The sequence below is a fragment of the Hyla sarda genome, chromosome 2, assembly GCF_029499605.1.
Source record: "Hyla sarda isolate aHylSar1 chromosome 2, aHylSar1.hap1, whole genome shotgun sequence".
NCBI classification, from domain to species: Eukaryota; Metazoa; Chordata; class Amphibia; order Anura; family Hylidae; genus Hyla; species Hyla sarda.
The window spans coordinates 315,993,582-316,011,296 of NC_079190.1; the positions used below are offsets into that span (position 1 = coordinate 315,993,582).

A 17,715-nucleotide genomic window follows, 5' to 3' on the forward strand; every position below is an offset into this window, starting at 1 on the left:
CTGAATATAATAGACACACAAAAAAGGAAAAACTGGAGTCACTTATTATTTTATAAGAATTAGTACACAATTTTATTGGCAACATAACATTTAAAATAGGAGAATGTCCACCCGAGGGGGGGTTGAGGATCAAACAAGGGTATCACTCAAGTATCCTACAGAAACCTTTGTTATGCCGAAACGCTGCGTTGGGGTGGTGTCGCTCCTGTATCCTGTGCCTGTTTATTTATCATGTATGGCTAAGTTTATACTTGTGACTATGTTCCTTTGCACTACTTGCACTATAATTCTGTTTACAACCGCTATATATATATATATATATATATATATATATATATATATATATGATGTATGGTAGTCTTTTTATGAATTATGCACTAGGTACTTTCTGTAGGATACTTGAGTACGTGCAGACACATGTACTCGCACACATCGCGGCCGCTTCCCCTGCTCAATGAGCTAGGCCGAGAGCTGCCGCAATGTGCGAGTATACTGTGCATGCGCACGGCGACTCACACGTCGCACTGTGGCTGCTCGTAGCGGCGTATTGCCGCTCCGAGCAGGCACATGTAAAAGCAGAATACAGAGGGTCCTTCAGCGGCGGATCTACAGCGTAAAATATGCTGCATATCCGCTCGTGTGAATGTACCCTTATACTGCAAGAAAGAAAAAAGCTGTATATAAGACAGAAAAACAGCTTTGCTTGGAGACCATGGAGACATGTCTCAAACTGAAATGGGCAACTTCTGATAAATGTTTGCACGCACGGACCCTGAGGGGATTAGAGGAGCACCCCACATATTGAACACAGCATATACAAGTAAAAACATAAAAAACACATGCTGTGTTACAATTAATAAACTGTTGGATTTTATACTCTTTCTTATCAAACGTAAAAGAAGTAACCAGGGCTGTTGAGTTGGTAGATAAATGTTCCGACTCCGGAGTTTTTTGTACTTCCAACTCTGACTCCTCGACTCCGACTCCTCTGTATTAATATGCAAATGTATTTTATACATTCCTTGAAGGAAAGAAAGGCAACATACATGTCATTACCACAGGACTACTGGCTGGGAAGCCAACAGTCTACTGTATTGAACAGTTTGTGTGCTGATCTGCTGCTGAAGATAGGGCAGTGGGAGGATCCAGGAAGGGGCATTTATTATAAAACATGATTTCCTAAGTAGAATCCCATAGTCATGTTTAAAGTTTAAAGGGGAACTCTGCCCCTAGACATCTTATCCCCTATCCAAAGGATAGGGGATAAGATGTCAGATCGCCGGGGTCCCGCTGCTGGGGACCCGCGGGATCGCCGCTGCGGCACCGCGCTTTCAGAGTTCGCTCTGTGCGTAATGACGGGCAATACAAGGGAGCAGTGTGACATCATGGCTCCGCCCCTCGTGACATCACGGCCCGCCCCCTTAATGCAAGTCTATGTCAGGGGCCGTGAGATCATGAGGGGCGGGGTCATGACGTAACAATGCTCTGGCCCCTGTATCGCCCGTCATTACGCACAGAGCGAACTGCGCGGGACCCCGGCGATCTGACATCTTATCCCCTATCCTTCGGATAGGGGATAAGATGTCTAGGGGCAGAGTACCCCTTTAAGCTTACAATCGAGTTTACACGTTTTTATAGCCTTAGCTGAATGGCAGCAGTTTTTCCAATGGTTTACAGCTTCAGTCTTGCACTATTGACCCTCCATTCCCTACACTTATACAAGTGTCTCTAGTCCTGCAAAAAACATAGTTACTTAATCCCTTATCAGTGAGAGGCTAGGTTACCCATGGGTTCCCTGTAACAGCAGAACACAACACTATGGAAAGTATTAGTATTGCCACTCCTAATTGTGCATTGTGTGCCATATAGTGAAGCACATGAAAAGCATGCTTCTTCAACGTCACTTAAAGTGTTCGTTTTGCGGTTACATGAGGCACTGCATGCATTGATCTTTATTCTTACAGTAGAGAAGTCATTAATTATAACTTTTTGTGAATTGGGACATTTAAACTTGCTTTTTTTCTATTTTTTTTTATTCCAATCTAAATTTAGTAGGAGTCGGAGTCGGTGCATTGTTTGCCGACTCCGACTCCAGGTACCCAAAATTTAATCTGACTCCTCGACTCCGACTCCACAGCCCTGGAGGAAACACTGGTAGAATTCTTCATAACACCACAACATATGCATCTGCTGTATCCACAGCGGTAGGAGAATTGGTGTGCCAACCAAGTAGGTTTTTTAATGTTGTTCTGAACAAAAAGACTTGGAGACAAGATCTGCCCTATAGTGGGGGCCCTCCTTGAACTACCCCTATATCCATATTTAAGTGCTTCCTTGTATGCCACATCAGATTTAATAAGTGGCATGTATCTATGTAGGATGTTACAAATCTCTCTATACTCCTCACTGAAAGTCGTAACAAATGTGATAGGTGTTGTCGTTTTATCCACAGAAGCCCTGGGTTTATTTTTAGTAGTAATAAGATCTGTAAGATCTGTGTTTTGTCTGAGGCCATTCTGATACCTCGATCAATATCACACGGGGAAAACCCCTGTTTTCGTAAACGGGTGGCAGTCTGTTGGGGCTCCTGCAGGAAATCGCTCTCAAGGGAGCAATTCCTGTGGATACGGATCATCTCCCATGGAGCAGCTGATAAGTACTGGAAGAATTAAGATTTAATAGAAGTCATTTACAAATCTGTTTAACTTTCTGGCACCAGTTGATTAGAAACATTTTTTTTTTACACCAGAGTACAAAATGTTACAGCAAGAAGTTAGATGGGAGTCAAAATGGAAATATTAAACGTATAACCCACATGGCATTGTTTTTAGCATTTTAGCATTCACCCTTTTGTAGCATCTTTAGGCTCAAGGTAGTTTTCCAAAACCGCAGCATGCTGAGGCTACACCATTTTTTATGAAATGTTGGTGCTTGAACCACCATAGACTTCTATTTTTCTTTACAAGCTAAAAAACTAGCACAGGAGTGGATACAAATAGCATTATTTGTTGTGCACCTTACTTCGTGGCTGTCACTCAAACCCCAACCTTTAACTGCATGTCTATGGAGTAAAAAGGACAGAGCGGCTAGTTGAGGAGTGAAGTGCATTGCCGTGCACTTTCCAGGCTTATAACTCAAGAGTGAGATAAAGTGCGATATAAACTTTTGACATGTCTGGACAACATGTCACAAATTTAATTAAATGACAGTAACGCTTTAAGCTTTGAGGAAATAAAACACACATATATATATATATATATATATATATATATATATATATACATATATACACTGCTCAAAAAAATAAGGGGAACACTTAAACAACACAATGTAACTGCATGTCAATCACACTTCTGTGAAATCACACTGTCCACTCAGGAAGCAACAATGATTGACAATCAATTTCACATGCTGTTGTGCAAAGGGAACAGACAACAGGTGGAAATTATAGGCAATTAGCAAGGCACCCCCAATAAAGGAGTGGTTCTGCAGGTGGTGACCACAGACCACTTCTCAGTTCCTATTCTTCCTGGCTGATGTTTTGGTAACTTTTGAATGCTGGCGGTGCTTTCACTCTAGTGGTAGCATGAAACAGAGTCTACAACCCACACAAGTGGCTCAGGTAGTACAGCTCATCCAAGATGGCACATCAATGTGAGCTGTGGCAAGAAGGTTTGCTGTGTCTGTCAGTGTGTCCAGAGCATGGAGGTGCTACCAGGAGACGTGGAGGAGGTCATAGGAGGGCAACAACCCAGCAGCAGGACCGCTACCTCCTCCTATGTGCAAGGAGGAGCAGGAGGAGCACTGCCAGAGCCCTGCAAAATGACCTCCAACAGGCCACAAATGTGCATGTGTCTACTCAAACGATCAGAAACAGACTCCATGAGGGTGGTATGAGGGCCCGACGTCCATAGGTGGGGGTTGTGCTTACAGGCCAACACCGTGCAGGACGTTTGGCATTTTCCAGAGAACACCAAGATTGGCAAATTCGCCACTGGCACCCTGTGCTGTACACAGATGAAAGCAGGTTCACACTGAGCACATGTGACAGTCTGTAGACGCCGTGGAGAACGTTCTGCTGCCTGCAACAACCCTCCATGTGCTTGCCAGAGGTAGCCTGAATGCCATTAGGTCCCGAGATGAGATCCTCAGACCCCTGGTGAAACCATATGCTGGTGCAGTTGGCCCTGGGTTCCTACTAATGCAAGACAATGCTAGACCTCATGTGGCTAGAGTGTGTCAGCAGTTCCTGCAAGAGGAAGGCATTGATGCTATGGACTGGCCCGCCCGTTCCCCAGACCTGAATCCGATTGAGCACATCTGGGACATCATGTCTCGCTCCATCCACCAACACCTTAGGATAGGGGATAAGTTTTTCACCACTGGACTTCATTACATCAAAGTTGGATCAGCCTGTAGTGTGGTCTTCCATTTTGATTTTGTTACTCCATATCCAGACCTCCATGGGTTGATAAATTTGATTTCCATTGATAATTTGTATGTGATTTTGTTGTGAGCACATTCAACTATGTAAAGACAAAAGTATTTCATACGATTAGTTCATTCATTCAGATCTAGGATGTGTTATCATAGTGTTCCCTTTATTTTATACAGTAGAACATATTGGTTGCCTAGAGTTGCCCTAACTTAGGCATATGTCTGTAAAAATGTGTTGAAAAAAGGACAGGCACAATCAGCCACAAGATTTCTCTTTCTTAATATAGATACTGAAAGTATTTAGTTGTCAGCTCTAAGGTGAAAGTGCTAAAGGGTCTGTTAGCAGAAAACGCTTTAATAAATCAGTATAACAACAAAAAACAATTGTAGCAATAAAGACACTTATTATGGTAAATTTTTTGCTGACAATTCTCCATATCCTTGAGTGTCAGATTTTTTATCTTATTTTTTATCCAGTAATCTTCACATGTAGCATGAATGTCCCCAGCGGGAACGAACTGAATTTCATGAAAAAATGTTAAATGCAAATTTTGTCAAAGAGTAGTTAAATGACAAATTGATGATTTATTAAGATCCTTGAATCTCCATTGCAAAATAACTTACACTTCTTTGTTCATCAGATTTTGTAGGATGATGATGATGATGCAGAAACTGGTTTAACGGAAGGTGAAGACAAGGAGGATGAGGAAAAAGAAGAAGAGAAGCTTGGAAAGCTACAATTTTCTTTGGACTATGACTTTCAAAATAACCAGGTAAAAACAACTGGGTAAAATAACCCCTTTTGTGTTAAAGGTAAAATGTGCCCCTCCTCCTTTCCACCACCACAAATGTGCCATTAGTCTTGGGGTGTACTTGTATCCACATTTGTACTAATAATTCAGCATAGTATGTTTTATGTACAGATAGAACAGAAAAACAGTCAATACAAATTCCATTTTTGTATGGTGGTGTTTATTGGGGCCACTAAAAAGAGTGTTCCTACTACAGATTCACATCTACCATACTTACAGCAGCTGCCAGTGTTGGTTTCAGGGCACATTTTATATATGTATGCATGTATGCAAAAGGTGATGGTGTAGGTTCAGGTGCAGCTCATACCTGAGACAAATGGCATGGAAATATCAGTACCCCATTTTTGCAGCGGAGACAAGAGAAACAACCTCAGAGAGAAAGATGTGAGCCATAGCCATTAAAATAGTTATTCCAGTGCATTCTTCATTATGAGCTTATGATAAAATGTCCATGGTTCTGCATTCAGAAGACTCATAAACCTGCAAGGAAGTACTGTAACACATGTAAAATATCTACTTTTTCTTTGCTAAACAGATCCAAGTTGGTGTCATACAGGCTACAGAACTACCTGCATTGGACATGGGAGGAACTTCCGATCCTTATGTAAAGATTTTCTTTTTACCAGATAAGAAAAAAAAGTATGAGACGAAAGTTCATCGCAAAACACTTAACCCAATTTTCAATGAGACTTTCACTTTTAAGGTAAAAGTTATGTTAAACATTTATATATAAAAAATATGTGAAAAAACCACTGAGTGCATTGCAAAATTTTAGAAATAATATATTAGGTAAAAAAGTATAGGAGTAGCTTAGAATGTTAAAAGCGATATATGCTGATCAGCCAGAACCATCAAAACTAATAACAATGTGTTGGTAGTTTTGCAATATAATTAAATAATACAATGGTATTAAAAAAATATATGCATTATATATGCAGAATTATCGGTTATTATTAATTAACATAAATTAGTATATAAGCACAATGATGAATATATGAAGAATATTAATAAAGCATTATAAGCTAATGTTAGTAACTACATACAGTACAACTACAAGTCACAGAAGTTAGTAACCATGTCTCAATATAACATCAGTCACAAGGTTAGTTCAGATATCCTATACATATAGGAGGTATATTACTATGGAATTAGATGGGCAACATCTAATTGATAGATATACAGAAATTTTAAGCAATATATACCCACTTCACGCACTTCTAGCTACAAAACCAAGACAAAGTACAAGATATATAATCTATGGCTATAATATAGATCCAAATCACAGATTCCTCTGCAGGTAGAATATGGCATTTAAAGCATCCTAAGACTACAATCTCTCTATAAAAATTAATAATTAATTGAATTAATCTAATAAAATAAATGTAATTAATCTACATATTAAAATATGTCTTAACCCCTTAAGGACTGGGCCAATTTTCATTGTTGCACTTTCTTTTTTCCCTCCTTGCCCTTTAATGGCAATAGCGCCTTTAAATAACCTATACACCCATATAAGGGCTTGTTTTTTGTTGGACGATTTGTACTTTGTAATGTTTTTGTAAATTTTTTCATAGCATTGTGGGGGGGAGAGGGTTTCTTTTTTAGGCCATTCAACGTGCGTTCAAGATTACTAACATGTAATCTTGCTACTTAAGGCCGGCTCAATTAAAACAATACCTAATTTGTATTCTTTGCATCATGTTTTACTAATTTTATAAAATTCTAAAGTAAAAAAAAAAAATGTTATTACCATTTTCTGACTCCTATAACTTTTTTTTTTTTAAATGTTCACTAGGCTCTATGAGGGCTAATTTGTGCACCATGATCTGTAGTTTTTACCGGTACCATTGTCCTTTTTGATAGCTTTTTACTTATTTTTCTGGGGTCTGATGTGATTAAAAAAACTGCAATTCTGGGGTTTGGAATTTTTTTTAAGTTTACGACGTTCACAGAACAGGATAAATAATGTGATATTTTAATAGTTCAGACGATATTACTCACATGGAGATAGCAAATATGTTTCTTTTTTTATTATGTTTACATATTTTTATTATGGAGTATGGGAAAAGGGGGTGATTTAAACTTTTGATATGGAAGGGGTTAATATATGTGGGTTATATCTTTAATAATTTTTGTACACTTTGTTGGTCCCTTTAGGGGACTTTTAGGAAAAATCATTAGATTCCTCATACAGATCAATGCAGTTCAATAAAACTGCATCTGTGTGCTCTGAGCTCGATTGATAGAGCCTGCTCAAGAGAGGCTCTATCAATAGCCAAACCACAGATGGGACAGAAGCAGAGGTAAGCCATCCAGCTATCTCAACAGTGGATAAGTTCAGAGCTTCCCCGTATAGCAAGGGCTTGAGTTAGGAGCTTGTGCCATACATCCTTAATGGCACCATGAAGTGTATACATGTCATGGGTTGTTAAGGGATTAACAACCCCTATCAAATAAATAATCAATAAGATCAAATATGAATCCATTTTTATCTTACCAAGATAAATGTACCCTTCACAGAGAAGCAGAGTACATAGAATCGTCATGGCCAGCCATTGTCCTGTCATTATTTGGTTATATCGGATGAGGCATGGCAGCATTGTAGAATGTGTCTCACCTTGACTCTTCATGTCCCCTCCCCTCAGGTAGCTTCCAGAAGACTCTAAAATTGTTGATCCAGGGACTTTTTTTGATTACCATATTGGAGTCTGAAAGGAATTATTCCAAGGGGCGTTTGGCATCAGCATCTGTTTTTTTGCCTTCCTCTGGATCACCACAGTAGGGTTTTAGGTTGAACTCAGGCATCATTAGAAAGCAAATTTGCACGTGCGGGTTATTCAAAGACACTGCGGAATTCAACCTGAAATGCCGTCAAGTTGGAGGTAACCAGGTTACCGCAGTCCCAAAGAGGTGTAGCCCAGGCCAAGGCTTTTCCGGACAGAAGACTGACTACAAAGGCCACTATAGCTTGTTCTCTTGGAAATTGGTCCAACATGAGCTCCAGATGCATAGAGCACTGTGTAACGAAGCCTCTACATGTCTTAGGATCACTATCATACTTTGAGAGTAGAGGTAAATGCAACTTGGTGCCTGAAGACGCTGCAGGAACCAGTGGAGACACTGGAGCAGGTTGTGGATGCTGCAGTTGCTGCTGCATGGCTAGGAGTTGTTGCATCATAGAAGACAGTTGTGTAAGTTGCTGCACTTGTTGGGCCCACTGCTGAGTCTGGCGCACCACAACGGAAGGAAGATCCGAGACTTCTGGCAGAGGTACCTCAGCGGGATCCATGGCCGGATCTTACTGTAACACTCATAGTTTAGTAGACAAGAACGCTTGTGGTAGTGGATCCCCTGGACCTGTGTCAGATGACACGGGCCGTACCGGGGTCTAAGGTGCCGCTGGTTTTCACCAGAGCCCGCCACAAAGTGGGATGGACTTGCAGCAGCAGGCAGCACCTAGGTCGCTACACCTGGCATGAATCGACCACACAGGCAGCTGAGGAGGTTCGTGGCACAGGTAGGATACGGCCAATCGAGGTCAGGGCAGGCGGCACAGGCGTGTAGTCAGGAATGTAGCAGGAGGTCCGTAGGCAGGCGGCAAAAGAGCAAGGTCAGGTTACGGAACAATGAGGTCAGAAAACGGCAAGGCAACTCAAAAGAACGTTTTCTTTAAGTAAACAAAGATCCTGCAGTAGTAATTGGGAGGTACAAAAACTTATAACAGTGTGACAGGTGCAACAGATAATTACGGGCGCACTGGCCTTTTAAATCTTAGAGCCCCTTCACTCACCTCCGTCCTCTGCTGCTTTCTCTCAGCTCCTGCTCATGTGCCCCCCTAGGAGGCGGGGGCACACGAGCTGGAGAGGAAGCAGCAGAGGATGGAGGTGAGTGACGGGCTGGGATTTGCATGGGGACGAGAAGGGCATTGCTCACGGCCGGATTTGCCAGAGCGCAAGTTGTGATTGGCCGGAGCGCAAGTTGTCACACCTTACTGACCTGAGTTGGGTGAGGAAGTATAGAGTGGGCTCCGATGCCAAGCCATATTTGGCGGCTGCCATCTGCAGCTGACTTTTACCATTTAATGCTAGCCATTTAACTATATAGATGCAGCAATCAATAGCAATCATGGCAGCTATATAGGTAGCAGGAAGCCAGCAGTAGGCCTCCGTTGCTGCCATGATGGATCTATTAGTATAGCCTGCCCTTCAGCAAGATGATGCCTTGGACAAAATTGTCAAGGTGTTGAATTGGACACCAAACTCCCCAGATATCAATGAAATTGAGCATCTGTGCTGAAAAAACGGATCGAATCCATTGAAACCTCATCCCACAGCTTATATAACTAATTGTAATTATGTGTAGTCATGTAAATAACATAATTTATCTTAGGAGTTGGGTATGAACTTCCTTACTGGCAACCAGCAGTGCAGCCACAAACCCCTGACAAGATATAGTTGAAAGCAGTGAAATCTTGCTATTTTTTACTCTGACAGCAAAGAGCACTGTGTTGTTGATGTAAATGTCATATATGTTTGTAACCAATGTATAACCTCTTGGGGACCAAGGGCGTACCTGTAGTCCTGGTCCCGCTCCCCTTCTATGATGCGGGCTCACGGAAGGGGCCTGGACCGATCGTGGTGATGCCCGGCATTAACCCCTTAGATGCGGCAATCAAAGTAAATTTAAACAGTTCCCAGCAGCTGTTAAATTGCGGCGTTCTGAACATGTGAGAGGACGGGGGAGGGTCCCTACCTGCCTCCTTGCCGTCCGATCAGTGTTATCGGCTCTCTGCTGCTCCAGACTGCTGAGCAGGCATGGAGCAGCAGAGAGCCGATAACACTGATCAATGCTATGCGATGGCATAGCATTGAACAGTGTGTGTAATCAGAAGATTGCATGTAACAGTCTCATGGAGACTAAAAAATGGTGTTTAAAAAAAAAAAAAGTTAATAAATGTGAATTAACCCCTTCCATACTAAAAGTTTAAATCACCCCCCCCCCCTTTTCCCAAATTCCATATAATAAATATGTAAACATATTAAAATAAACATGTGATATAGCCATGTGTGTAAATGTCCGAACTAGTCCAGTAAGTGAGGGTGGGCCAGCACTCTCCTGTGCTCTCTCGTCTGATAGGACAGGAGAGAGCACAGAGTACTATCAGACAGGAGAGAGCACAGAGGAGTGCTAGCCCACCATCACTTACTGGACTTTGTCCATGCCTGTGCTTCAGCTTGGACAAAGCCATGATTTTATAAGCCATGATTTCTATAAAAAGAAATAACATTTTCATATGTAGTATATTAGAAAGGCTAATGTTTTGCCAAGATGTACAACATATAAAAAGTTTTTGTATCTGACAGTGCCCATTTCAAATTTTTTTAAATATATTTTTTGATTTATTTTTGTGTTTTGTGAGGACTAACAATTTTCAGTTGGAACACATATGGGGGAGATTTATTAAAACCTGTCCAGTAGAAAAGTTGCCCAGTTGCCCATAGCAACCAATTAAATTGCTTCTTTAATTTTTCAGAGGCATTTTCAAAAATTAAAGATGCAATCTGACCGGTTGCTATGGGTAACTCAGCAACATTTATTCTGGACAGGTTTTGATAAATCTCCCCCATAATGTTTAAGTCCTGTTTAAATGGACACTATGGTCCAGATTTATCATTCTGTCCAATACAAAAACTTGGTTGATTTGCCCAATCACAGCTCAGCTTATCAGAGCTTGTTAAGATATTAACTGGTTAATGACCATGCACATGTGCCGTTAACCGGGTATGGCACGGGCACCCGACTTGAGCCTGCGTCATACCGGCCAGCCCTCAGCTGATTCTTGTAGCCGACATGCGATCACCGCGGGCGGCTATTAACCCTTTAGATCGCTGCTGTCAAAGTTGACAGCGGCGTCTAAAGAACCCTGTAAACGCTCCCTTTTGGTCCAGTGGGGTGGATCGCCCCCCACCCCCGAAGCGCGATCGTGGGGGGATACCCACTGTGGAGGTAGCCAGAGGTCCCGACTCTCGCATTGATAAAGCCTGGCAGGACCGCAGATCACACAGATCAATGTGGTTCTATGGAACCACATTGATCTGTATGAGGAATCTAATTATTACTCCTAAAAGTCTCCTGAGGGGACTAATAAAGTGTAAAAAAAAAAAAAAAAAGTTTAGTAAAAGTAAAAAAAAATTTAAAAACACACATTAACCCCTTCCTTATTAAAAGTTTAAAACACCCTCCTTTTCCCAAATTCCATATAAAAACATAATTTAAATAAACATATTTGGTATTGCCGCGTGCGTAAATGTCCGATTAATAAAAATATAACATTAATTAAACCGTACGGTCATTGGTGTACACGTAAAAAAAAAATCAAAAGTCCATAATTGCGGATTTTTTGTCACTTTGTATACTCTAAAAAAAAAATTAAAAAACGATTAAAAAAGTCCCATCAAAACAAAAATGGTCCCAAAGAAAACTTCAGATCATTGCGCAAAAAATTAGTCCTCATATAGCCCCTGTATATGGAAAAATAAAAAAGTTGTAGGGGTAAGAATAGGCCAATTTTAAACATAGAAATTTTGGTGCATGTACGGTAGTTATAATTTTTTTCAAGTAGTGAAATAAAGAAAAACCTATATATTGGGTATCATTGTAACCGTATGGACCTACAAAATAAATATATGATGTTATTCTTACCGAAAAGTGCACTGCGTAGAATTGGAAGACCCCAAAAGTTACAAAATGACTTTTTTTCCCCCAATTTTTCCCCACAAATATTCTTTTTCTTGGTTTGCCGTACATTTTGTGGGAAATGATTGATGTCATTAAAAAGTACAATTGGTGGCACAAAAAATAAGCCCTCGTCTGTAGGTGAAAAATGTAAAGTGTTTCGTTTTTTCCTCATAACCTTCTAAAAATCATAAGTGTAAAAATGGAAAAACCCGTGGTCCTTTAGGGATTAAAGCTAAGCTGTGATTGGTTGTTATCACTCCAGTTTTTGTCTGACAGATTGATAAATCTGGACCTATCTTTTTAAACAACTAATGATGCACTCTAGGATATTTTTTCTTGTTGCTTATATAGTGCCGTATAGGCATTAGAGAATATTGCATAGATTTTTGTGTATGCCTTTTGTATTTTAACTGATGTTGCAGGTATGGGTTGTTTGCCATTTTGATTTTGATTTCCCCACTGAAATGGTTTCCTGCTGCAGCCTACATTTTACATTTCCTTTGATGCCCCTGGCTTTGCAAAGGGAGGGGATGGAGTTTCATCACTGCATTTGCTCTTCTCTGAGTTCTAGTTAGCCAGCAATAGAGATAGGTAGTTTATTTATACAACTAAACAAAGGTCCCTTATTTTCTCTTACTGTCTTCCTGACATCCAGTTGCATCTTTTTTTTTTTTTTTTTTTTTTGTTAGAAATCCTGTCTTGTTTTGGTTAGAGCTTTTTGGTGATATGTGGGTAAAAAAAAAAAATTATGTGATGGATACAATGTAATTTACAATATCCTTTAACTCAAGGACACTGCTGTGACAATTTTTACCACAGGTCATGAATGACTTTGTAGAGTGCCAGCCTAAATATGCCCCTTCCATGAACTTAATTTTTTTTTTTTATAAAAATGTTTTTTTTTTTATATTTAAAAAAAAGTATGTTTCTGCCACATTACTTCTCTCCCTTTCTGTTCAAATGAATAACTGTCATTGACTTAAAGGGGTACTCCCGTGGATCAACTGGTGCCAGAAATTTTAACAGATTTGTAAATTACTTCTATTAAAAAATCTTAATCGTTCCAGTACTTTCTAGGGGCTACAGAGGAAATGCTTTACTTTTTAGATTTCTCTTAACATTGAGTTCTATTGATCTTAGAAGTAAAATGGCTATTAATTTCTTACTGACGTGAAATTAATCAACATCATCTTTTCTCACCTGATTACAGACACTTGTTTTTTTTTGCCAGATGTTTTTCCATGAAAATCTGTTGTGTTTTTTTTTTAAAGGAGAACTCCAGCAAAGTGTTTTATTTTTCTATTCTGCCCATGCTGCCGCCATTAAAATGATAATGGGCACTAAAATGATAATTTAAATGGACACTGTCAGATACAAAAGCCTTTGATATGTTGCAAAGCATGTACCAATAGGTTTTGCAATTGCTTTCATTAGAAAATTTTCAGTATTTCATACTGGAAAAGCCAGTCAAACAACTGTCCCCCCTGCCTGCTTGGACACATACTAGTCCTTCTGTGTCCATGCGTCATCACCTTATGTCATGGACACACTTCCTTGATTGCTAGCTATGAGCGCTGGCCTCACAGCTGGAGGAAAGATCCCCCCACTGTCAGCTTGTGTCCCTCTACTGTCAGTGAGGACAAGCTGGGAGTTGTAGTTTTGCTAATGCTAGGGGAGATGTGAGACAGCATACTGAGGCAGGGGGTGGAGACCTGCACAGTGAGGCCACGCCCCCTCCCTTTGAGAGGCATTCAGACTAGAGAGCTAAATTAAAAGTGTAATAAAAAAATAAATAAAGGTGCTAGACACATAAAAATTAGATGTACATGGTCAGGATTAGGTACTGAGTGGTATATAAAAAAAATTTTTGTTGGATCTGACGGGTAAAAACACTATCACATATGCAGAATAATCTTTGTAAAATCATGTTTTATCTCTGCTCTTTACTCCCTCTCTTATCACAATATCAGGCAGTATCAGGAATGCCATTAAGAACTTTGGGGCCCCTTACTGCTGGAGTACCTGGGCCCCCCTTCCCGCACACACTTTTACCTGTCCCTGTCTTGAACGTATAATGTAGCTATTATACTTTGCCAAAAATCTTATTTCTGGGGGGGGGGCTGAGGAAAAAAATGCTGTTTTGAAGTTTTTGTTGTGTAGGGTGTGGATGTGACTGGCATATAAGAGCAGAATAGTGCCTGCAGCTCTGTAGGTGACTGGAGGATAAGACGTGATGTAACAGCAGATAATGAGTGCCATTTTGGAGGAGACCAGAGGATAAAACATAATGGCCCTGATTTACTATTGTAAACCCAACATGTTTTGTTGGGTTGTGCACCATATTCTGTCTCATTGTGCTAGATATAATGCCACTTTACTGAGAGAACCTGAAAAAGGGGCGTTATCGTCAGTTTTCCTCAGAAAATGTAGTGGATTTCAGCTTAGGAAAACCCCACAGCTCAGAGCATGTGTAAAAAAAGGAAAATGTAGGGAAAAGTGCAAAATGTAGGGAAACCTTAGTAAATACCGTGGAAAATAAATTGTAGGGAATTAAAACCAACAAAGAAACCTACAATCCACTCTTTGTAAATCAGGGCCAATGTAACAGCAGAATAGTGAGTGCAGCTCTAGAGGTGACTGGAGGATAAAACATGATGTAACAGCCGAATAGTGAGTGCAGCTCTGAGGGTGACTGGAGAATAAGGCATGACGTAACAGCAGAATAGTGAGTGCAGCTTTGGTGGTAACTGGAGGATAAGACATGACATAACAGCAGAATAGTGAGTGCAGCTCTGGAGGTGACTGGAAGATAAAATGTTGTAACAGCAAAATGGTGAGTGCATCCCTGGAGATGACTGGAGGATAAGACAGGATGTAACAGCAGAACAGTGAGTGCAGTTCTGGAGGTGACTAGAGGATAACACATGATGTAACAGCTGAATAATGACTGCAGCTCTGGAGATGATAAGAGGATAAGACATACTTACACACAGATATCCTTTATACACACAACTTACTTGCCTGTCCTCTTCCTGTTTACATTGTTGAAGGACCTGCAAGGTCATGTGACTTACAGGAAGGTCCTTAATCTGTTGAATAACGGTGAAGGGAAGATTGCTCTGTACGGGTACGGTCACACGTGCGTATTTTCTGTTGAAGCAGATCTGCAGCAAAAATATGCATGTGTGACCATACACTTCAGGTGACAGATTCCTCCCTGCATTCGGGGGACATGCTCCGCTAAACTACGCTCCTGAATTGTTGGAGGCGGATGGTGGCAGCAATAGGCCCCTTTTTTTTTTTTTTTTTTTTTAACTTGCCTGGGCCCCTGATGGCAGTACTGCCTATACTGCTCTGATGGCGGCAATGAGCAGTTTAGTCTGCTCTAATGTATTAGGAGACTATTGCACTAGATGGAGAGGTGGAAGATTTGTATCTGCACCTGTACTCCCTGTACCTTTTGTTAGCAAAAACTTTCTATATAATGTAGATAATAATTTTATATGTATATTTGTGATATACATTGGTTAAAATATGTGTATATTTTTGGTCTTTTTATAGAGAGACACAGACAATAGCTGCAGGGACAAAAATATACACATATTTTTTTTTTTTATATATTTCAACTTGGTTTTTATTAAAGGATTTTAGAATGTAACAAAGGATAAACAAAAGACAATAAATTGAATAATAATGCTGCAGAAATACACATATTTTAATAAATGTATATTACAAATATACATATAATGTATTTTTCTACATTATATAAACATTTCTTGCTAATGACAGGTACACTTTAAGGGTGTCTGTGTGTTTTTTTTTTTTTGCCTGCTCTAATATATTTTCTAATATCCAGCTTCCAGTAATAAAGCAATCCAATACTAGAACATTATATACAAGTGACGACCACACAACTTTGAATTTCTCTTTAATGACATAAAAAGCTGTGTTAGTTGAAACATACATTTATCAGTGATATGTTAATGTTTTTTTTTTGACAAATAAACTTTGTTTTATGTAGGAGGAAATGCCTGCCAAAATGGGGAGTACGAATAAACTCCATAGGAGTGTGTTGTTCTGACTAGTTTTAACCCTATGACCTCAGGGCTTCACAGATACAAGGCCATAAAGTCTACAGTGCTGCTAATTTGTCTTTTCTTACATTATATACATTTATTTATAGTAGGAAATATTAAATTTTCTATATTTAACTGTTTTATATGTATAATTACATTTAACTTTAACGTGTACATTTCTTGTACTTAGATTCCATATCAAGAGCTTGGTGGAAAGACCCTGTGTATGTCTATATATGACTTTGATCGATTTTCTAAGCATGATATTATTGGAGAGATAAAAGTTCCGATGAACACTGTAGACCTTGGACAGCCAATTGAAGAGTGGAGAGACTTGCAGAGTGCAGAAAAGGAGGAGGTAGGTATAAAAAAAAGCAGTTTATGCTCAACTATAAACTAGTGAAACTTAGTGAATTTCTACATTTTATTTTTTAATCTAAATAAATGTAACACTTTTTTCTAATTCATTTCTTAAGTTATCTGTAAAGATTTCAGGGCTCATTAATATGGTCCCCTCTGCAGATTTGTTTAATAGCATAACCTTCTTAGCTCATGGCTATGAAACAAGACAAGGATTGCATTTCTATATGCCTAAGTCTAAACAAGAGTGGTCGGAAGTCGGAGATGCATAAGTCTAAAAAAGAGTGGGCAGAAGTCGGAAATGCATCGATTTACAGACGAAAGGAGGCTGTTAGGGGACGAGCTAACATTGTGCATATGGAGGATGAGGATCTGGGGACTTTAGATTAGGTGTCTTTAGATTATAAGGTGCCTGTAATTGGCATTGCCAGTAGGGACATTAACAGGAACAGTATTGGAACATTAAACATCCCTGCACAGATTCTCGAAGTGTCTTCAAAATTTAGCATTATCCCTCAGGACATTGATATGGTATTTTTAAGGGATGAAGAGCAGAAAAAATTAGGACATATAACAGGCAATAACTCAGTTGTTTGCAGTGTGGGTAGCGTTGAAGACTGTATTTTGTAATATAATACACCCATTTCAAATCAAGTGGCATAAGTGCCTTTCTGAGGCAGACAGCTGAGGAAGGCATTTATACCAAAACGCGTCCCTGTACCACAATATAGATAGATAAAGCTTCACTATTGTGCAACAGTGGTGAGTTCTGGGTACCAATCTTACTACTATTGACTTACCTTCACCTCGTGCACCACCACAAGAAACACAGAAGTGCCGACATACCTCCTACACTACTTTCTGGTTCAGACAGTGTAGGGCAGTATACACATTTGCAGCTGCCATGGTTGGGAGGTAATTCCTGTGAAAGACAGCAGAGAACAGGTCATCAGAACCCATGGAAACACCAGGTGACAGTTAACAGACATTATAGACAGGTGGATGGTTCAGATTCACAAAGAATGCTGAGGCAGGGTAGGCTGTGGTAGAGAGTAGAAACACACAGTGTCAGTGGCAATGTTTAGGCTAGAGTTGTCAGCTGTCTTGGGCACAACATGCCCTCATTGAGAACTAGTAGTGCAGCAAAAGCTTCTTTGGACCCACGTAAAGGGACATATCAAAATTGTGTTAGGGTATTCTGTAAAATTCAAGCGTGTTATCCCACCAGGTGTGTATGTGCCTATTCTTAATAAGAAAATGAAATACTTTTATTGTATTACAAAAAGTGTCTG

General features: G+C 39.9%; 1 protein-coding gene across 1 annotated transcript in view; it reads left to right on the plus strand.

Annotated features, from left to right (window-relative positions):
• LOC130356349 (synaptotagmin-2-like) overlaps positions 1-17,715 on the plus strand; it is a 169,431-nt gene that overhangs the window by 93,703 nt on the left and 58,013 nt on the right. The window contains exons 4-6 of the mRNA XM_056557741.1: positions 5,088-5,210; positions 5,785-5,952; positions 16,254-16,421. Of these exons, the coding sequence (XP_056413716.1) occupies positions 5,088-5,210; positions 5,785-5,952; positions 16,254-16,421 (459 nt within the window). The remainder of the gene's footprint in view (positions 1-5,087; positions 5,211-5,784; positions 5,953-16,253; positions 16,422-17,715) is intronic.